The sequence below is a fragment of the Aptenodytes patagonicus genome, chromosome 15, assembly GCF_965638725.1.
Source record: "Aptenodytes patagonicus chromosome 15, bAptPat1.pri.cur, whole genome shotgun sequence".
Taxonomy (NCBI): domain Eukaryota; kingdom Metazoa; phylum Chordata; class Aves; order Sphenisciformes; family Spheniscidae; genus Aptenodytes; species Aptenodytes patagonicus.
In genome coordinates, this window is record NC_134963.1 from 6,832,179 (window position 1) to 6,855,295 (window position 23,117).

The following is a 23,117-nucleotide window of genomic DNA, read 5'->3' on the forward strand; positions in this document are numbered from 1 at the left end:
AAAAAGTATACATCTGTCTCTCCTGGAGAGAAAGGCCCTGGTTGTCAATGTCAGAGATTTCATCAGCACACTAATACTCTGAAGTCAAGAGATAGCAGGCAGGTGGATGAACTACATGCTGTCAGTAGATACCACTTCGGTAAGCTGAAAGTACCCATCCACTCAAGACAGTAACAACAGCTCAAGATCTGCCCAGCCAGACACTCCCAGCACCTACCTCAACTCAGCATCTGCAGCCACACAGTAGGGCTGCAAGTCAGATCAGCTCTTCAATCCTTCTGATAACAAATATATTTATTTTTCAGTAGGGTGAATTTTCAGCCAGATCACTGAATTGATTCAGCTCACAGGACAGCCTCACAATCTCTAGACTCCACGAAACAGAACAGCCTTGTGAGAGCAGCACGTTTCTCACAGTAGCTTGAAATGACCATAGGACTATGCCCAAACAACAGCAAAACAGTTTAATATTCACTTTCCAGCAGGCCAACAACTGAAGCCATCACAGAAGACAACAAGATCCAGACAATGTTGCCACCAAACCATTTCCCAAATAGCCAGGCTCCTTTTCCTGATGCCTTTGCAGCTGGCACTCTTTGGTCATGCAAAACAATCCTTTTCCCCCTAGACACCGGACGTCTATGGTTACCAGTGAGCTTTTATATGATTTGAATATCTCTCAGCTAGTAACTGGACAGAGGCACATTTCGTGGGATCACCAAACCATTATCAGTAATTACTGAGCTGGGCCGGAATTCACACTGGTGATTTAACTGAAAAAGGTCCCATCTCAATATCCTGAACCATCCCCTCTCCACATCTAATTTGTTCTGAAATTACACCTCAGCAATCTGGCAGCCCCACCCTGCCTGCAGGATGAGCCTCTAAACCATGCTAGTGGTTTAGACAACAGGAGGTTGTTCCTTATTTTCCAGGGAACGCAGTTGTCAGAGTTTTGTCACTGCTTTTTGAAGAGCTGATCCAAGGGGCTAATTCATCCTTTCCTCTAGGACGATCTTCTATGAAGAGAAGAATTCCTCCACACAGTTCCTGCTTAACTAACCCTTCTAATCAGGGTCTCCCAGAGCAAAGAAGAGACACAAGATGTGAAGCACCCAAATTCCTAGGGATTCCAAGACAATTCCCTTGTCTAGCTACACAGACTATTAGCTCCCTCAAGTTATTCTTGAGTCAGTAAAACTCACTGGAGAGTGGTGCCTGCCTGTAAATTCTTAAATCCTTTCTACTAAGAATTATGCTAGTAGGTGATCATTTCTCTCCTCTGTCCAGAACCTAGGGCAGTTCCAACCATGCCAGGTTCACTCCAAGTGGCATCTCAGGGAGCAGAAGGCACAGAAATACTTTACTTCTCCACACTTCACACGTATCAGTTAAGATTTTGCTGGTGCTTGTGCTATTTTCAGCCATTCTGTGCTGAAAAGTGGGAGGCAATGCGGCCCTCCATCTTGTCCCATTAAAGGGAGAAAAAGAGGGCAGTTCAGCAAGGCAACAACTGGAATTGTCACACATTGTTGTAAAGCTCACAGTGCCAAGGTAATGCCTTCCTGCTTCAGGCACATCTATTCGTCTCTGCTATGGTCCATTTTCAGCTATTGTTGTAAAGGTTTCTTTGACCTTCCTGCACTTAGGTTATAGATCATGTAGATTTGTGTAGGTGTTTTCTTGGTTTTGTTATTCTGCAGAACTAGAAGTCAGTCACCAACTAGAGAGAACTAAAGTAGAGATTAAAGAGAAGAGAAAGAAGCCAGGTTTAGTGACCATAACACATTCTGTAGAGGAGACGCTCTATAAAAGGACTAGATATCCATCCTACCAGAGCACACTTGCAATGCACACATTTCTGGCTACTAAGGTACTGTGCCAAACAGGGCAGTAAATCCTCAACTGTTTGGCAGATCATCTCAACACAAACATTACTGAAACCAAGGAACAAACGCATCCAAAAATTATTTTTCTGGGATCCACTTGCTAAGGGAATGCTCAATACATATAATTTGAAGTAGGTTGGTACTTCATGGAAATGCTTAAGAGTCAAAACCTACCCCACCCCAAAATAAAGAAATAGTTCATTAGAATTTCTACAGTTCTCCAATTCAATTTATAATCTGCTTTGCAGAAACCAAAGCAGTAACTAGCCTAAGGTGGTAGCATCAGTTCTGAATATGCACTCAAAGGATTCACTCACCAATTAACATTGATTCTTTCTGGTACTCTTTGCTGAGGTGGCAGCGCTGGGTCACACAGGACACGTATCTCTCCAGAACATACCAGCACATTTCATAGTAGAAAGGATAACGGAATTTGGCATGCACCTGAAAGCAAGATCGAGACTGTCAGTCCATGGGGAAGGGAGAGAAGTTTGCAGCACAAGGGCCAGTCATCATTCTCATCGTGTTATCAAGAGCACAAACAGTATGCAGGAGGGGGAGGGGAGAGAGGGTGGGAGCCAAGTGAGATGTATGCCTTCAGCATACTAAATGAGGAGACTGCCTGCCTGCCTGCCATGATAGCATCATTTCTTGGTTCACTAATTTGTATCCTCTTGGGGTGGTGGGAGAGGAAAGGGTTTGTGTTCTTGTGAAATCATGAAACTGATGGATGGCCCCTACAGTATTATTTACCTACTGTATAAACATAGGGTGGTCACATACAGATGTTAGTCAGTAAAATTCAAGTTAAAATAAAGGTGGTTTTTTTTATTTCCTAAACACTATCACATGTTTTTCATCAAAATGGCAGCATTACCCAAAATGAGTCAAACAGGAAATACATCTTTTTCAATTATGGTCTTCACAACAATTTGATTAAACAAATGATCACACAAATTCTTGATTATTGATAACTACACATTAAAAGTAAAAATCCCTTATGTGGTTTACACTTAATATTTTGGTAGCAAGTTAGCTTTTGCTACAAACAGAATAGCAAAGCAGGATTTTGACAAAAGATCCTGTCAAGCTGTGCACTTTTTCTTACATCTCAGACCTGTTGTTCTCACACAAAAAGCTTATTCTCCAACACCATGTATTTGTGAGATTATTTGAGATTCAAAAGAAAACAAAGTGGGTTTCCTTCCTTTCCAACATAGTTTTCTATCTATGGGAGGTCACTATACCAAAGAATAATCTGGGAAGCTCCTAAAATGCAAGAAAAATATGTATGTTTATTGTGATTTGTTAAAAATGGATGCCATGTATCTTGCATGCACTTGTACTTACACTGCACACTTCTTTCTCCTGGTGGCACAGAAATTTGCATTTTGCAGGCTTGCATGCATGCACTGCACTGGGATTATAGGAACTGCTTTAACGTATTCTATGCATATTAACTGCTCACCTAGCCAAGAGGTGTCCACCCACCTTTAATGAAAAGCTGGACTGCACTAGAAAGGAGCATTATCTTAGAAAGCCCTTTTTAAAAAACAAAACCAAAACACCACCCCACCCCAGATCTCCCCCAGTGAAGCCTAAACAGAACCACTAATCCAGCACCTGGAAACTCAGATTCAGCTCTGCAAAGCAGGCACTGTCGAAACACCTGCGTGTTGATACAAGTACTGAGCACAACAATGACTTACTAGAATGACCATATTTGAAAACTGTCCCCAAGTTGGACAGTCAAAGAACTTGCCTCTGTTCCCAGGGCACAGGAAATGCTACACTTTTAGCAGTAAAACAAAATGTAACGAAGGGAAAATATACTGTATCGTCCCACTAAATGTATCACAGTGTAGGATTTAAATACTCCATGGCAATTCCCAAAAGTTAAGATCTCTTAAATTCAACACAAATGTAGCTGGCAAATCTGAACTGCACGTTGCCATGGGTCATGCATCCAGTGATGCTGCACCTTTTCAAATGTTTCCCTGTGTTGTTTGTTACAAAGCACATATACCAAAAAAAGAAGAGAAAAAAAAGGGGGGGGCCCAAAAACCAACCAACCAACATCCCCCTACATGTGAGAACATTTAACCCCAGGGCCTTTTTGCATTGGAGAATAATTTTCCTTTGGTTTAGTTATTTGTCATAAAGAAGAGATCGAGTCACTTATCACTATTACGGAACACAGGGGAAATTAGCCATGCTAAAATATATGCTAATAAAGGAACTCAAATTTTTCCAAGAGAGCACTGCAGGAAACAAAATTTGCAAAGAATTGACTTACAAACAGGAAGCCGCCTTCCACCCCTCAGCCTTCAAAAGGTTTTCAGCCACATGCCTGGGAATATTAAAGACATCATTGCTCAACATTTGTTGACAGATTCTGAGCTTCACCAAATTTAGTTGTTACCAATATTAATTCAATGTGAAAGACAAGGCAGTAATGCATGCAGTGCTCCCATTATGTATATCAATCTTTAATATTCAATTTGAGTTCCTAATTGCCTCACTATCGATGTTCCAACCCACAGCAAATCCCTCCATGCCTCTGTAATTCACTATTTGCCCGAGAAGGCTCTTCTTTTACAAACCTTCAGAAGTAAGAGCTACCATATGTAGCAAGAGATACTGTGCTAAGATCTACAGTGCCTTTTGCCAGTAAAGCAAGTCTAACAGTGCTTTAAAAGTCTTTTAAAGTTTGCCTTATGGAGAAATACAGAGAGGTACGATCTTTATGATATCCTTGGGCATTTATTAATTATAATGGATGTGAACTGCATTATGTACACATCCATACTTCTTCCATTGCATGCTTATGGTCAAATGAACTCGGGGGGGGGGGGGGGGGGGCAGATAAAAGAAAGGAAGAAAGAAATTAAAAATGTCCTGTGATCAATTTAAAGTGTAATACCCAATACAGACACTGCCAGAGGACTAAATCCCCCACCAGCAGGGAAATACACTGGATCATCTAACAGGCATTTCCAGCTCTAACTTAATTTACAATCCACTGAATAGATTTTTTAATTATTCCTGTACAGCAAGAAAAATCCCCTCTGGAACATGATCCATTTCTTCAGTTCAAAGTGAAATTATTTTAGAGACTCATATCCCCCTCCAAAAACAAAACAAAAAAACCCTAAGCAAGTGAGGCACATATTTTCCTTAAGAAAGTATTAGTCTCTTCTACAGCGTCCATTAAAATCATTACAAACTCCACTTGTGTTTAATCACTCTACTCACAATATTGAAAAACAATTTATGATTATTTACAAAATAATTAATCTATCCACTTAAAACGTTATCTTACATTCCAGAAAACAAATCAGTAGCAAACACCATCATCTGTGAGTGACCACCTTACGTATATATTTTGAGTGCTTTGTCCCTATCCATGTTCAAATATTTTAACACAGTTAAATTTAGATGAGTTGGGAGTAAGTTTGACACATTCTTCCTCTTCAGTAATACAGAGCTGTAACACCCCTATGCCAAGATGATGAATCTCTGCATGGCAGCCTGCTTTGCAGTTATTCAAGCTGGTCTAGCAGAGAGCTAAACAGCTTGGCCTATTTGACTAGCTGTTAATTGGCCTCTAGGAAAGCCAGACTGCAAAATGAGAGTGTCTACAAACTGTAAGGCTGGAGAATATTTGTTTACCTCAATTGCACATTAGGAGCTGTTTCCAACAATAGACATGTTTTTTATTACTCCTTAAAACTATTTTTAAATGGCTATAACCCTCTTAAAAAGTCTCCCAGGGATATGACAAATTAAGGTAGAATAAGCATGACAAGTATATAAACTACGCAATTTTATCAGGCTGTAAATCAGCATTACCTTTTCAACCATGTATTTATTCTTGTCTTAGCTGCTAAGACAATAACAACTACACCTAGCATAAAAATGACTTTGAATATCAGCAATCAAAGATGATTAAGCATTATATAGCAGGCTTAAACACAGTGAAACCTCCATAAAATTGCTCTGTGCAAAATGAAGAGGGGAACACACCTGTATTACACTTTGATTTGAGTGTGGCAAATTACTTTGTCAATCACATCATGTAATTTACTTCCGTGCTACACACAATGGAAAGATCAATACTGATGAGAAACTCATTTGCAGTATGTTCACACTGGCAAATTTGTGTGAACTACATACTGTACTGAGTCTGCTATACTAGCAAGTGTATGAATAGAATTATTTGAACAAAGAAATTACAAAATTTGATTGGCAAAGCAAATAAAGTAGTACACACTAGAATCCTATTTTGAAAACATTTACCCCTTCAAGATTCCTGCGTGATATTTTTAGGTTTGGGGAGGGTGTGGGGTGTTATTATTTCTAAATAACAGTATTGATTTTCCTGCCTTTTATCAAACTTCTGTATGCTTTAGTTGCACGGCTTACATTTTACTTCTGTCAAGAAATTCTTGCTATTCTTCGACTGTTCACACAGCTTTGTTACTTACAGCTGCCTACAAGCACAAGTTTGTGAAGACAGGTACAGGTTGTGCATAACACATTGCTAGCACACAGCAACATACAAGTGCCGAAACTGTTTCTATGAAGTCATGGAAATTCTGGGCTGTTGGCTTTCATTAGTCTTTTTTAAAGCACTTAAGTATTTTTGGAGGGAAAATGATAAAGAACTACACAGACTTTTAAGAAAATCTAAACCAAAACTGACAAGAATAAAGGTCTGATTTGGGACTTCCAAATGTTGCAGTATCCCTTTCCAAAAAACTGACAGGACATTTTCAAAGAGGCAGATACCCCACTCGCAGAATCTTCCCATAGGATCAAGGTGCTAGTGGCTTTTCAAAGGCATTTCAGTGTAACTGGATGGTAAGTTCCTAAAAGTTACCAAAATACTTGACTATTATGGGGAAATCTGCCTCCTGGTAGAAAAGCTTAGGAGATCAAAGCTGTACCCAGCTTCCCAAGGAGAAGGACCTGACATGAAGCACTACTGAGCAGTTACAACACAAGGTGTGTGATCTTGGTTTGCTCAAGTCCTGTAGGAACAAAATGTCAGCTCTTCTACTACTCCATGAAAAAGAGTGTTTCCTTCCCATCTTCCCCATAGACATCAATGGAAATAACTTGTTTCTGGCATCGATCCTGCCCCCCGGTCCTCACTTCTCCATTCGCCATGGAAATTACCTGTGCCAGCATCCTTCCTAGCAACAACACACCCTCCCCTTGAGCACCTGCAGCACATATATCCAGCATATATTGCTAGTTCTTATTTACAATCACTCTGAAAACCTTCCTGTGCCTAGCACCTCTGTCTAGCCACAGTAAGCCCCTTCCTGCTTCTGCCATCATAACTTTTTCCTGTCCAAGTCCCTTTACTCTTTCTTAAGACACTTGACATTCTTGCCTTGGGACACCTATTCAAAGCCAGGCTGAACTCCACTCTGGTTCTCTACCTCCACTTCTGCTCTCTGCTACATTCCCTCTGTTCTAATTCCTCTGAATTTCAGCTTTTGTCTTCATCTCTCTTCCACTAAGAATTCATTTTTCTGCTTAATATTCCTTCTCTTCATTAAAATCACTCCAGGAAACCAACTGCTCCCACCACTGTCTTGCAATGTGAAGATTACCAGGCCCTGCACCTCCTGCAAAGGAACAGAGCAGTCCCTTCCTAACACAGCACTGGCAGAGAGGCACTGGGGGGAGGACACCCTTCCTCTCGCTGAGTCAAAGATACATTTCAAAACAGTAAGTATTTGCTTCAGGCCTATGCGCTTTCACTGCAAAGAGTGATTTGGGGTAAAAGCCCACTTGGAGCCAGAATTGTGCCCTCTTGTAGAGGTGAACAACAGTGAACTGTACTGATGTCCAAGACATACCATTTTAAGACTTTTTAATAATTAAGGAGAATTGCAATTTCCTGCCATTTTGCCAGCCCAAGTCTCCATTAACACCACAGCTGGCACCTGTGCCAGTGGTTTACCAGCACTGTCTCAACGCAATGCCTCCAAAAGTCAGCCACAAAAAGTCCCCATCTGAATTTGCGCATACCACTGGTCCATTTTTTGCATCAGAATGCTACGGTTGCCTTGCATAGCTTATTTAATAGCCTACTAAAACAGTGGCACTTCCTTCAGATTCTGCTACTTTATGAAACTGCAAAGTGTATGACGACTAGGTGTTCCATTTATTAATTTAGGATAAAATTTTCACTCCCAACAAAGAGGCCGCACAGTAACCTCCTCCAAGACGTAATACTCTTTCCATCAGGTAGATGCTACAGGCAGATGAACATCACAATGTTCAGATTCATGTCCCACCCCAGACTCTCTGTGTTCTAAGACATTCTTGCATAGTATCAAGTCATTGTAGAAGAAAATACTGCAAAGTATAGAAGACTTCATTTCATACGCAACTTCTGTGCAGCTTTGTCAATTCAGCTGTGGACAGTAGAACCATCCTAATCCCATTAGTTCTCCAGGCTCGGGTATCCATTCCAGGTGTGCACAGAGAGATGATAAGCAGGGGGTTACCAGAAGTACTGGTACAAAGGTCTGTAAAGCGCAGTATGTTTTTGTGCAAAAGGGAAGGTGTTTATGAAAGTTTAACAGGCAGACAAAAGACACAGAAGGGACATGTCTGTGGGAAGTAGGGAAAAAACAGATGAGTAAATCCCACTAAAAATAGCCAACATTTGAAAGTCTCATTACTTCACATTTACCTCTTGTTTCAACGACTCTTGACACGGAGATCCCGTCAGTTCTTGTTTGTCAGAAGGAAATATGAGAGAGAGACTATGACAGATCATAGTCACAAAGAACTGTTCAGTTAAAAAAGAATCAAGTATCCTTACCCTTGTTCTGTCCTCAATTTCATAGATGCGAAGCTGCATGGGAACATTAAAGCTATGCAGGATATTTCCACCGAACACCAGAGAATCTACTGGAGTATAAACTGCGTGTATCCACCCTAGAGAGGAAAAGCAAAGAACTGAGAATGCCTCATGCTATGTAGTATTACAGAGCAATTTGCAATCAAATTTTAACAACCCCCATGAACCCCATTCTGCAGGGGATGAGAGGTTAAAGCAGTGAAAGGTTAAATGGTATGCTTGTAGCCACACTTTAAGATTAGTCATAGCAGAAGAACGGCATCTTATGATGTACAGTCTTACAACCCTCTGTAAATTGGGTTCTTCTATTTATTCACAGAACAGTTACAGTGTTTACTGAGAACACGCAAGCTTGTGACTCAACCACATCCATGACTAAGAAGTAAATTCAGTCTGTTCAATACACTTGGCTCTGAGATGTATCTACTGGCACCTCCAGTAGGGTTGCGAATCATGTTAGCAGTGGTGGTGGGCTAGGGCTGTGGAACTGGACTGAGTCACATCAAACTTCTTCCACACCAGCACCAAAGCATACATCTTCAGATGTCAACAATTTCAAATTATTACCAGCCCTCCTTCAGAGGTGAAAGTTTCATATCCTATTATCAACTTCCTGAAGCAAACGAAAAATCTTTTTCACTGCAAGCCCCAAGTTAAGGGATTTAACATTTCTAGTACTGGAGCTGATGAGACTTTTCTGACCCAATCCTGCAAGGGACTGAATTCATTTCACAGGCTCCAAAGAGGGGGAAGAATTTTCTATCACGACAAAAATCCAGGCATAGCAATTCAGGCAGCCACATACCAGCTCTTCTGCTTCTGCATTGTTTGCTTGGTACGTCAGTAGCTGAAGGACTGGCTATGCAAGACTGTAGCCTCTGATCTCTTCAGTGAAAAAGGAATTGATCCTGCTAATGATCTGGGACCCACAGAGACCTGACGCTTTTTTTTTTTCTTCTTTTTAATGAAAAGCATTAGAATTTATAAACCAGCAGACAGCAAAGCAACAGAGGGGGCAGTCAATTTTTTCCTAACTGCGCAGTACTTTCCGTTAAAGCTGTGGCAGCTTTCCTTCACTTCAAGATCAGTGAGGGAGCAGGAAAATGCCATTCAGCCTAACAGGTTCTCCAGCTAGTAGCCACAAAAGCTCTCCTCCACAACAATCTTTAGACTGTAAAGGCCTGCAAAGCTTTATCTGAGAAGTCCTTGAGCCACAGCAGATGGCAGATGTGGGGCTTTCATTTAAGGGCATATTGGTAGAAGAGAGGAAGGAGAAGAAATGAGCACTAGAATTTTCTCCCTGGAAACACAAGCCCATCACTCGGATACATTTTTCTGAATTTCAGAAACACTGAATGGTTGGTTCACGGAAGGTACCTCTGGAGGTCCAACTCCCCTGCTCGAGCAGGGCTGCCTAGAGCCAGCTGCCCAGAACTATGTCCAGATGGCTTTTCAGTATCTCCTAGGATGGAGACTCTACAACCCCTCTGGGCAACCTGTTTCAGTGCTCAGTCAATTTACAGGTCTGATTCCACATGATAGATGTGACGCGTATAAAAAAGCAGGTGGCTCATAGCTCTCTGTATTACTGCATCTTTCCTGCTCCAGTTAGTATAATTTCAGTTACAGAGTCGCTCACAATGATCCAGTCTGTTTATTACTTCCAAATCAAGAACAACCAACTAGAGAGGAATTTTTTTTCCATGTAAGGGTAGTATGGCAACTACATACATCAACACTATGAAAACTTTCACCGTTGAAGTAGTTTACCACCTCACATGAAATACATTGGTCTGTACTAAGAGCAAACTACTGGAAAAATAAATGATCTTCCTGATCCTAGTCTTTGGGAAGGAAAAAAGACCCAGAGTCAAGGAAGTTGGGCTACTGCTTCCATTAGGTAATCAAAGATTTATGTGGTTGGGGGAAAGAATGGAAACCATGTGCTGAAGCAAATCTGTTGCTGTGTCCCCAAAGCCAGCTTATTGGATAGGTGCTGAAACACAGAGTCAATTTGCATGACAATTCAGCTTAATTGTCAGTTTTAGAAATGAACAATCTGAAGCTCAAAAAAGTTAAATGACTTGTCCATGGCCACACAACTGAGTGGTGGCAGGAGACAGGTCAGAAACAGCCAATTATCAGCAGAACACTGAAGAGTCCTCATCACTACTTCCCACTGCAGTTCTCTCAGCACAGATCAGTCAATGTATAAACATACTGGAACTGGCAGATGCAACAGATTATTTTAATGGAATGATCAACATCATTCTAAATACAATTTGTTATCAAATATTTACAACTTAAGTAAAAGGAATAACTGAGCTAAAACCTGGCTTTCTAGTCCTATAGGAAAAGTAGAAAGGAGATATCCTTCATTTTATAAGGAATAAAATGAAATCCCATCAATGCAGTTGTTCAAGTGTATGCTTTTACTACAACCCCACAGTAGCCTCCTCCTACAAATTTTATTTCCTCAGTGAAAATTTCACACTGGAGTGCAGTTGGTTTCATCGTTTCTTGCTCTTTGGGTTTCAGTCTCATCACACCTTCCCTGACCTCTCGACTCTGCCCCCACTAGATGCCAAGGGTCTTTGTGTTAATAACTGCTAGACTTCCTCAGTAGCAGTCTCAATATTTTTTGGAGAAACGTGAAAAGATCTATCACCAGCTTGAGCCAATGCTCCAACAAATGGTGTCCCAGACATGACAAACCCTCAACAGAAAGATTAACAAACATGAATATATTTTCAATCCTGTATTGTTGAAGAGCTGGTAGAGGTGCAAACTGAAAGTCTTCCATAAAGTATCTGAGACAACCTCTGGTTCTGCCGATAATGTATTTAATTCCCTACTTACATTTATAAGCCAGGTCTAAACTCATCTTACAATGAGTACCTTCAACTCCTAACTTCTGAGCTAACTAAACACTAGGTCCTTCAAGTGTACATATTTCTAATAACAAGATGCACATATTTCTAACAACAACACTGACAATACTGCTTTTTATGACACAGTTCTCAACAACAAAATCCTGTAATAACAAAGCACTAAAATCCATCAGGATTGGGAAAATAAAAATAAACCAGAGACCAAGCAACAAACAGAAAGTCATTACCTGTAAAGTCCTTGGAAGTAAAGTTCCCACCCCTAGCCAAAGCAGGATGCAGGATGATTTCCAGGCATAGCTCAGAGATGGATAAAGATGATGCTCATGGGTACCATCCCTTCACTGTTGAACAGTGTTGAGCTAGGCACACAGCTAAGTCCCAGGGAATCCCCAGATCTCCAGCAGTTCATGTGCTCCCACATGCAGGATCCAGCCCACAGCCCCTCTGCCAGCTACAGGGTGCAGCCCTGTCAGAGGAGTCACCTGCTCGTAAGATAGATTTTGGCCACTCAGCTGTAGAGCTTTTTTCAGTCACACTGCATCCCAAAATAGTTTCAACTTGCCTGAGGAATGTATGTGCAATATTAAAACTGCAGAGACACAAGCACCAAGAGGCGTATTCCAGGGACGTAGGACACTATGGGCAAGATTAGACAAAAAAGATGGAGAATTGACAAGGTAGAAAACCACAGGAAGATTGGCACGGATGTTACAAAGGAAAAAAAAAAATCTCCTGTTCTAATATTAACAAGGCTGTGTATGGAGAAAAACTGAAGAGGCCAGCACCAGAAAAGTAGGAAGAAACAGAGATTCCATGAGGGTAATATATTGTGGAAATGAGCTCTGAGAACAGACAAGCATGGATGGCACATTCAATTCATTCCCACAGCTTAGATACAAGCACGACTCAGAAATAAACTGAGGATGAATGTTCATTGTGACCATTTGCAAACAAGAACACCCATCTTCTAAGCTTCCCAATTACAAAGGTTTTTAAAGAGGAAGACAGACCTCCAGAATAGGCACAAGCTGCATGTATGCGTAAGACAAAAAGGACAGCCAAGGGGACTGCTTTAATATCACCCACACCAATACATCCCGCCTGTCTCACCTTCAGCTATGCCACTACTTTTCACCGGATGAACTGATAGGTCTGTTGACATGTATGATCACGTCACTCTATGCTGGACAGCCCGTCATGTCTGCTCATGTATGTCTGCATCTTTAAGCTCTCACAGAAAAAACTTGCCACACAACCTCCAACACAGACACCTCTGAAGTGCGTGCCATCAATTCTCTCCTCAGTGACTGCTCTCTACCGTTTACATAAACCCTGGTACTACTGCACAACCCTATACGTTTCATGGGTTAGTGCAAGACAAGAGGTAACATCTCTCCCCTTGGTAATACTCTCAAAAACTGTAATATTCTCAAAAAAAAAAAAGGAAAGCAACACAGAAAAAAATGCCACAAATTTAATTTTATCCTTAATGCTAAAAAAAGCACTGGAGTAATATCAGAACAAATGGATTAAGGACTGAGAAAGTCAAGTCAGTGGAATAAGATATTGTTCATTTTTGGCTGTAAGACACAAACAAAAGCACCTGCTAAACATTATCTAAGGCTACAATTAAACCCAACAGATGAGAGAAAGACATATACTGTGTGGCTTCAAGGATTAGCCATGAATTAGAAAACTCTTCCTCGCGGGTGACCAGTTTCAAACCAGCCTGTGTTGATAGTGGTAATGGCTGAGTGAACATGGAACCAGCCTGTCCTTCCTTCGCAGGCTGGTCCGACAGCTTGTGGCTGGAGCACGCTCTCAGTGCGGCAGAGCAGCTCCTGCACGGCCACTGCACGGTCCTGCCCTGTGAGCAGAGTACTTCAGACCACACGCCAGCGACGAGCTCAGCTAAACGGGGATAGACAACTTTGGGAGTACAGACACTGCATAGGCACTGTTCACAACCCTCATTTCAGACCTCAACAAGAAGACTGTCCACTTATGGTTTTTCTGAAGTTGATCTTTTTTATTGCAGTTCTTGGTGATTAATGAGTATTTCTTCCTTCCCAAAACAATCCTAGTTTATGAAGCCAAGCCAACATTGAGCAGGAATTCTAATCAGGAGGCTCAGAAATACTCATCTGATTTACAGTTATGAATTATTCCACCACTCCTAAGATACACTTGAATATTTCGATGTTATCATCTCTAGTAAGTCAAGAAGGTAAAATTAACAGTAACAAAAGCTTTTCTGAACAGTTAAAAGGAAGATACAATCTCATTTTATAAAATTCAAAAGATAATAAGTATTATTAAACATTGCAAACTTGTTAGAAGATTTCAGGGGCCTGCAAATTCCTACTGTACCTTCAAGGATGCAATCATTCATCTGAGAACAATAAAAAAGAATATTAACTTATAAAGCTACGGGGCAAACAGACTACAAGCTCCAAGCCAAAACCATGGTGCATCTGTTTCCATTAGTAACTGAACAGATATTTTGCTTTGTGATATAGAAGGCATACATATTTTCCTGCAATTCTACAGCAACTTGGGTGGAAAAGATGAAATAACCTATGTCTCAAAAATAAAAAGTGACTAAAGAGATAACCTTAGAGCAGACACTGCCAGCAAATGAAATATTATTTCTCTCAACTTAGAAGAAGAATAATTGTGTCATAATAGTGCCCACAACCAAATATATCAAGGAAAGATCATCTTTACATTTTAAAAGTAAAAAAATTACTAATTTTGCCCCAGTAGTACAAGTAATACAGCAACTCTCAATTTTACATCATTGATAAGAATTAGAGCACTGCAGAGGAACAGAACTATCCCACTGATAGAACAGTCCCACTGACTGGAAAAAGGGGAAACATAACCCCCAAAAGGGAAAAAAGGAAGACCCAGGGAACTACAGGCCAGTCAGTCTCACCTCTGTGCCCAGCAAGATCATGGAGCAGATCCTCCTGGAAACTATGCTAAGACACATGGAAAATAAGGAGGTGACTGGTGACAGCCATTATGGCTTCACTGAGGGCAAATCGTGGCTGACAAATTTGGTGGCCTTCTACGACGGGATTATAGCATTGCTGGATAAGGGAAGAACAACTGATGTCATCCACCTGGACTTATGCAAAGCATTTGATACTGTCCCGCATGACATCCTTGTCTCTAAATTGGAGAGACATGGATTTGAGGGATGGACCACCCAGTGGATAAGGAATTGGCTGGATGGTGACACTCAAAGAGTTGCAGTCAATGGCTCAACGTCCAAGTAGAGACCAGTGATGAGTGGCGTTCCTCAGGGGTCGGTATTGAGACCGGCACTGTTTAACATCTTAATCCCACTGTCCCTGTTGCCGATAAAGTGCACTCTCAGAAAGTTTCCCGACGACGCCAAGCTGTGTGATGCAGCCGACACGCTGCAGGGAAGGGATGCCATCCAGAGGGACCTTGACAGACTTGAGAGGTGGGCCCGTGCAAACCTCACAAAGTTCAACAAAGTCAAGTGCAGTGTCCTGCACATGGGTCGGGGCAATCCCAAGCACAAATACAGGCTGGGCAGAGAATGGATTGAGAGCAGCCCTGAGGAGAAGGACTTGGGGGTGTCGGTTGATGAGAAGCTCAACATGACCCGGCAATGTGCACTTGCAGCCCAGAAAGCCAACTGTATCCTGGGCTGCATCAAAAGAAGCGTGACGAGCAGGTCGAGGGAGGTGATTCTGCCCCTCTACTCTGCTCTTGTGAGACCCCACCTGGAGTCCTGTGTCCAGCTCCGGGGCCTCCAACATAAGAAGGACATGGACCTGTTGGAGTGAGTCCAGAGGAGGACCACAAAGATGATTAGAGGGCTGGAGCACCTCTCCTATGAAGACAGGCTAAGAGAGTTGGGGTTGTTCAGCCTGGAGAAGAGAAGGCTCTGGGGAGACCTTACAGCAGCCTTCCAGTACCTGAAGGGGACCTACAAAAAGGCTGGAGAGGGACTTTTTACAAGGGCATGTAGTGATAGGACAAGGGGTAATGGCTTTAAACTGAAAGAGGGTAGATTGAGATTAGGTATAAGGAAGAAATTCTTCACTATGAGGGTGGTGAGGCACTGGAACAAGTTGGCCGGAGAAGTTGCGGATGCCCCATCCCTGGAAGTATTCAAGGCCAGGTTGGATGGGGCTTTGAGCAACCTGGCCTAGTGGAAGGCGTCCCTGCCCATGGCAGGGGGGGGTGGAACTAGATAATCTTTAAGGTCGCTTCCAACCCAAGCCATTCTATGATAAAAATCCAGCATTATGCTGTCACTTTCTATCTGAAAGCACATTCAAGGCAAAACACCTCTCCTCTCTGATCCTCTCCGCTGATCTTCATTGCTTGGTCCGTAGAGGTTCCAGGCATGGAGCTTCCATTAATGTCAGTGGAAGCTCCCAAAAATGGGAAAAGCTAACAGCAACCAAAAATAGCCAGGCAGCTATGCAGCCCTAGCACAACTCCCTGCAAAAAATTTACCAGTCATCTTTTAATAGCCTGTCATTCTCCTTGATATAAAGACTATATGCTACTTTCTGGCCCTATTACATAATAATTCATCAAATACTGACTGGCATAGCAGAGGTGACCTAAGACTGCACACTCATAATAGGTAGAATCCTACTGATAACCACTGATACAGTATTTGAAGCACTTCGAATCCTTGCAAATAGCTGCCTAGAGTCTAGCACAGAACATTCCTTTCCGTCCACTTTCCTTCCCAAAAACATTCATCTGAGAAGTCATTATTTCTGCATTTGACTGGAAACAAGAACTTTGGAGCACTATCACGTTACCATAATAATCACCACAGACCAACAAGAATATTTTGTTAGATTGTGGCTCATGCTTCAGCTCTCAAGAAATTAAGAGAGATTATAATAGCATGTTTCCATGTCAAAGGCCCCAAAGTGCATTATAAAGAACATAAGAAAAATAAAGTAAAACAAACAGCTTACTCCTCAGTGGAACACTGCCAACTCCGAGGTGAAACACAACTGTTATAAAATAGCATGCAGCAACACTAGTGAGAAGTCTGAAGAGGAACCAGAAAGGAACACCATGTCCAGTTGACAGTAAGTTACCCTGTCTGGATTTTGATCATAGGAACGTCTAATAAATCAGCACTGCAAAAGTCTTCTACAGTATCTAATAGCAGTCCATTACTCAATTTGCAGAAATAAAAAATGCACAGTGACTTCTTGGACCATTATTTTATGGACTATGTAGTGGTCTATTACTGGGACCATTACTGTCAGATTTAAAGACTAGACAAAGGTCACCCAAAATGGCCCAGCTACTTGACGATTTGTGCTCCCCCACAAACATAGATCTCTAAACTACCAGTTCACACACATCACAACATGCCATCTCTTCAATGTACTCACTTTAAAGTTACATATTTGGAAAGCCTACAGTAAGAACACCCATGCAGAGTCAACCCCAAAAGCATACCTGCTCATGTGTCTACTGCCTCTGACCACCAGCAGAGGCTCAGAAAAAGACTGTAAGAAACAGAGGATGATTAGAGTAACCCTTGGTAGTATTAGCCATCTCCTCCCAAAGGAACCAAAACCAATATGTTTGCAAACTTTCTTAGACCAATCACACTGCAAATCTTGGAATCAAGTTGTATCCACAGTATGGGTGGCAACTTCCTTGGAGGTCAGCGAAACTGGTCTTCACAAAAAGAGAAGAAAATCCAAGTTTATGCATGTTCTGGCAGACTACATTATCAGTAACAATCCAGAACTGGCTCGAGTTCACCTTTTCGAGACACATAATGATTATACTCTTACTTCACAATATTAACAACAGAGACAAATACTGCAAGACAAATTTTCCACAAGAGACTACTAGTTGGCCTACTTTTGTATGTCCCAATTTTGCATGTGCAAACTCTCTTGAATTTCAAGTGCAGGTGTCTACACCAAGCATATATACACACGCACAAAAGAAAAAGGTCCTTTTTTTGAAAGAGAGGTCTGTCAGGAAATTGAGGAAAAAAGCAAACAAGCTTAACATATTTCAAACTACTGCAAGATCTTGTTTGCAGAGGACAACAGGGAAGGAGGAGAAGGACAATATCCATGTCGGAGCTCCATCACTTACAATCAAAATGACATATCAGCAAGACTAAAAGACTCAAAGGAGCAAGTGTATTGAAAAAGGATGAATTTTTCATTTTGTGTATGCTTAGTTTTGAGCTTGGGTTTTGGTAACAACAGTGACATTTAGGAGTACACAAGAGAAACTAACATGGTGTCCAGAGAATCGAGACGGAAGGGAATTCACTGCATAATGCGCCACTTGAAAAAACAAGTGCAAGGATAGAAGTAAAAGATGGTTTACAGAGCATAAAGACTGGAGTGGCAGGCGAAGGGCAAGAGAAGGAGAGAGGAAAGGTTCCAGTGAAGTTATGCAGTGACGTAAAAGGAGAAAAATATTTAAAGTAAAAGGAGAAGCACTAAAGATACTAAAAAACTGGGTAAGACATTGGCATTAACTTAGTGAGCAGTATTTCAAACAGACTGTAGGGGAGCAATCAGGACATAATAGAAGAACAAGCGGCTGCATACAAGCCAGAAACATGTGCCTACAGTAATCCTGAGCTGTAGAAATCTGAGGGATGCTGTCCAAACACTGGTTCTGCGTGTCCCTAGCACAGTGATGAGAGATATCTGAACTATTTCTCCATAACACCACCACAATGGACTCCAAACACTTCACACATCCTTCCTGCAAGCCATCACTGGACACACACATGGTACAGAAGAAAGCTACAGCACAAGTAATACTGGACAAGCTCTAGATTTGATTATGACTGATAGAATTTTGTTGTTCCCCTACAGAGACAATAACTGAGCACTGAGATTATGCTTTTCCTCTTCCAGATCATCATAGTTTATACCTGAAAAGAGAAGCACACTCTATAAAGAATTTCCCTTCTATTTGGCAGGTGGGTCAGATATGCAGCATCCACTGTCCACTATACCAGAGTATGATGTGTTACCTTCACCAAATTTCATCTGTGTTGAACACTTAACCATATGAAAGATTAAACATTGCTCATGGTAACATACACAGTGCAAACACCCTAGGGCCGTAGCATTCTTTACTAATGTCTTCCTGCATAAGGCCAAGTTCTCTCCCACCCTGGGAAAACAACAGTCAGATTTCTACAGAAAAAAAATAATCATTTGCTGACACTGATAGTGACTATAGCTTCCTCCCTTCTTGAACCTTCAGCTGTTTTAACATCTTGAATCTACATCTGGCCATAAACCTCAGCATGGCACAATGTGGTATATTTCTCAATCAACAATTATGCTGACAGTTTAGACAATTATATTAAAGGAAAAGGCCAGGTTCCTAGTTGATTTTATCACTTCACCGCAGACTTTACCAGAGTTGATCATCCTTGACTCATCAGTGGGAACTGGTAAAGTAGGAGGTGAGAACTTGTAACGGTGCATCGCTTGTTTGGAGAAGTCCTATGGGGCCATCAGGAGTACAGCTTGCCTCCTGTGCAAGGCCCCAGACACAGTATCCCTCAGAATCCCAGCTTACTTCTCCCCACTCCATACCTAGGAGAGACTCCTAAAATGCTGCAAGATGCACCTTGGCCCATAATGACTCACTATGCTGACAATACTTCGCTCAATTTCTCCTTGATACCACAGCTGTGATTGCGCCTCTCAGTGCTTTGCAGGGTTAGAAGCACAGGTAGAAATTAACTGGTTTAAACTTAATCCTGAAAGGATGATGGCAGTGATGGAGAGGAAAATATCCTGAGGCCCTGGGGAGCACTATAATTATGCCTTCTGTAAGAATAACTCCCATGCTTGTCCAAGTGGTTTGTAGTTTCAGGGATTTACTGGCTCTACTGCTGATCCTAGATTCTCAGAGAAAACTTCCATCTCCCACAAGCCTATGATCTCACTTCCTCGTATGTCTTTTTTACAGTCTTCTCTACCTACTTCATCCTTACACTGCTATGGTATAATAGCATTCCTAGGACCACCCTCAAAAATGACTTGAAAACAGGAGCAGAACAGGATATTTTATGGAAAATGTCCTTTGCTGAGATGCTCTCCATTCACAGTCCAGCTGAGCACTAGCTATATCACTCTATGCCTTCTGTGACCAGGCCTGTAATTACAAGGTATTTTCCTCGTGGATGAGTTGAGGCTGGTCAAGAGTTTATCAGGCTCAACTGAAAGTATGGGACACGCTGGTTTTACAGGCATCCGTTATCAGAACTTGAACACTATGAACACTTATAAAGTACATACAAAACACATTCAAACATTAACCAGTGTGATACTCACACAAACCAGAGCAAAGAGGTCATAGGAATTGACCTGTTTTACACAGCTATGCTCAATTCGCTGACCTGGAACAGCCTTTAATTAGGCATTTCCGTACTCTTAAAACAAACATAGAAATAACACCCTTTCACATAAATAAGAGATTTGCAAATAAGTTTTCCAAACAAAATACAGCAGAGCAAAACCCCTTGAATCCATGAGGTGCTTACAGAGAAATTAGTCATGCATGCCTTTCAAGTATGGCATGGAGCCTAAAATCTCTGAGGTATTGGTATTTCTGTACTTTGGGCTTTCCTAAGAAAACAGAAACTACAGTCAAAAAACACATTTGAAATCACTTCACTTCAGCCACCATGTTACAGTTGTGTCCTGTACAAGCTCCCACAACTTGCTGTATTCCAACTGCTGAGCATGACTAAACTAACATACAGAAAAAGTCTTATTCGTAGGAGGCTGTTCACAGGGGAATGAAGATAAATACGAAGATGCAGTAACAGGATCTAAGCAAACAGCACAGGCACACTCAAACACCCAGTTCAAACAGTAACAGCACATTCTGACCTGTTTCAAGGGAAGACCTAATTTCTTTAATGGATTAACTCCTCCACCCTCAAAGTCATTTTGCCTGTCACCTCCCAGGCTGATTCTTACCAAATACTTACAAATGTGCAAATTTGTAGCCTTCAACCAATACTGACAACGCTCCCTAGCTGGCAAGAACATTCTCGCTGTCTTCGCATGACCTGCATTCTCTCTATCTCCAGGATTAAAAAATAATAATCCTACCTCCACAGAGTAATTCTAGAGCTGAAGAACTACCAACCTGTCTTTCTGTCATGTAGAAAGGCTACCTATATTTATTTCCCTGCTCAGATCCACTAGACAGAGGCGATGTGTTACATCATTATAAACAAACTTACGATCCCATAACAGTCAAAGACAGCAAAGCCTAATATCATCTTAAATGAGAAGTGTTACAGATTGCATGATCCTTAATCCAATTTAGGCAGGAGCAGAAAGGGCTGAAGGCACCAGCCTTCAAAGCAGCAACTATTTGGTTGCTTTGCAAGAAGAGCCTGAATCATGCAACGCAGCTACTGAGGTGGGCAGTAGCGTAAAAATTAAGTACAGCTGGGCTACTGGAAGATGTCCAGATTGAGCACAATCTCCATTAGCAGAAGTTCTGAAGAGTTATGACAATAAAATAAAGTTGTTTCCCCAAGAAGCAGCCCTGAGGGAGCACAGTGCCTGCTCTTCCATAAACCGGAATCTCCACTGAGCTCCATCAGGGAATCGACTACAGACAAAGGCAAAGAAGTAGGTTACTGAACTGCAGGTGAAACCTGCCAGAAAAGATCACAAAAACAGGAAAGTATTTTTCTGAGAAAGCTAACAATAGCAAAAGTCAGTATGACTCTGACGAGAAGTGGTGGACTAACAGCCCCAGAGACTTAAGTCCTCTCTCCTTTTCCCCAGTACAGCACAAGTGATCACTGCACACACTTCCTCACAGTACATTTTTCATCAGTCTGGATGGGACAGCTTCTGGAAAATTAAGTGCATTCAGTCCCTAGCCTTTATTTTGCCACAGCAAATAAGAGGCCAATACTGGGTTTAGATATGAAGGAGCGTTTTACAGAGAACTGTTAGTCAAAAACAATTCCAGTGATTCCAAAAACAGTTAGTTAACAAGTGATACCTGAAGGAATGAAGAACGTATAGCCTTGTTTCAGCTCAATTCTTTGGCATCGTTCCACCCTGTCTCCCAGAAAGATATCACTTTGCTTTCCTGAAAGAACCCATTCTTCATAAAGTTCTAGATTTTGCAGAGTAGGCGGAATCAGCCAGAAGATCTAAAAATAAAACAAAGATTTAACTATTACCAACAGTCAACAAAAATAAATAGCTGAGAAATTCCAACAAGGTTATCGTGTGTTAGACAAACGAACACGTAACACCAAGCCTGCTTTCTGCATAAAACACGTTTTCTAGGTGCTGTACACAGAGGCACACAGCAGACAGCAGCAGCAATTAGTCCATGTGCTAGAAGTGGCAAGATAACTGTCAGTTGTCATCTCTCTCCCATGAAACATCTTACTCAGAAGATGCCTGCACAGTTTACTTTCAGTTCAAAACAATGCGTTGGTATAGTACAACTTCATTGGACTATATAGATGAACAGTATCTGTACCACAGAGATGTTCAATCTGCTGTGTTTATTTCAGTTCCCACCATATGCTGTCTATACTAGAATTGGGAAAAGCAACCTAAAACAGTAAAGATGTGAATGTAGCCATACATGCTGTATATTTTAACGCTTCTGTATCCTGTAATATTTCAGTTGAGGCATAGTGTGCATGTGCATACTAAAGGAACATGGAATCTCTAAAAGGAAACAGAAGCTCTAGCTACAGAAGGAGACCTGTGAGGGCACTCTGACCCAACAAGGGTACACACAGCCACGTACTCACTGCACGACACTTCCAAACCATGCAGCAATAACAAGCCTAAAAGCACTACCACCAACAAACAAAACATTTGGTATTTCAAATAAATCACTCAATTGTTTCATAAAGGTGAATGGTGTCCTTCTAGTTCAGCAAACTCTGTGTACATCAACAAAGCTAGCTGAAATAGACTGATCACTGACTAGCTTCCCCCCCCCCCCCCCAAAAAGAGGAAAAAAAAGAAAAATAAAGGAAAGCAACCCCTCCCCTCCATAAGAGGCACAGAGAAGTAAAAACAAGCATCAAACAACAAGGTTCACCTACCTTCCCCCCACGGAAAACGTGATACCACACTGAAGTGCCACCAAAATCAATATGAAAATCAGTGAAGCATCCTTTCACACTCATCAAACAGTACCTGTAAGCAGAGTGAAGGACAAAAATGAATCAGTGTGAAACAGTATTTTTCACATCTTAATTTGCAGAGGTTAACTGCATGTACGATACTGTTTCCACCAATTAAGCTTCTGCATTTATAGTACTGGGGGTTGTCTCATGAAGTAACTATAACTAGGTTTCTGCTGAAAAATGTGTATCTCCAAGGTTGAGTTTGCTATTCGTTCAACTGGAATGAAAGCTTTCAGAGTTAA

At 41.5% G+C, this 23,117-nt stretch overlaps 1 protein-coding gene across 13 annotated transcripts in view; it reads right to left on the reverse strand.

Annotated features, from left to right (window-relative positions):
* KDM2B (lysine demethylase 2B) overlaps positions 1–23,117 on the reverse strand; it is a 129,993-nt gene that overhangs the window by 55,345 nt on the left and 51,531 nt on the right. For all 13 annotated transcript variants that reach the window (XM_076353068.1, XM_076353067.1, XM_076353072.1 and 10 more), the window contains 4 exons: positions 22,792–22,885; positions 21,720–21,873; positions 8,737–8,852; positions 2,207–2,333 (listed from right to left, as the gene is read on the reverse strand). In XM_076353068.1, coding sequence (XP_076209183.1) covers positions 2,207–2,333; positions 8,737–8,852; positions 21,720–21,873; positions 22,792–22,885 — 491 coding nt within the window. The remainder of the gene's footprint in view (positions 1–2,206; positions 2,334–8,736; positions 8,853–21,719; positions 21,874–22,791; positions 22,886–23,117) is intronic.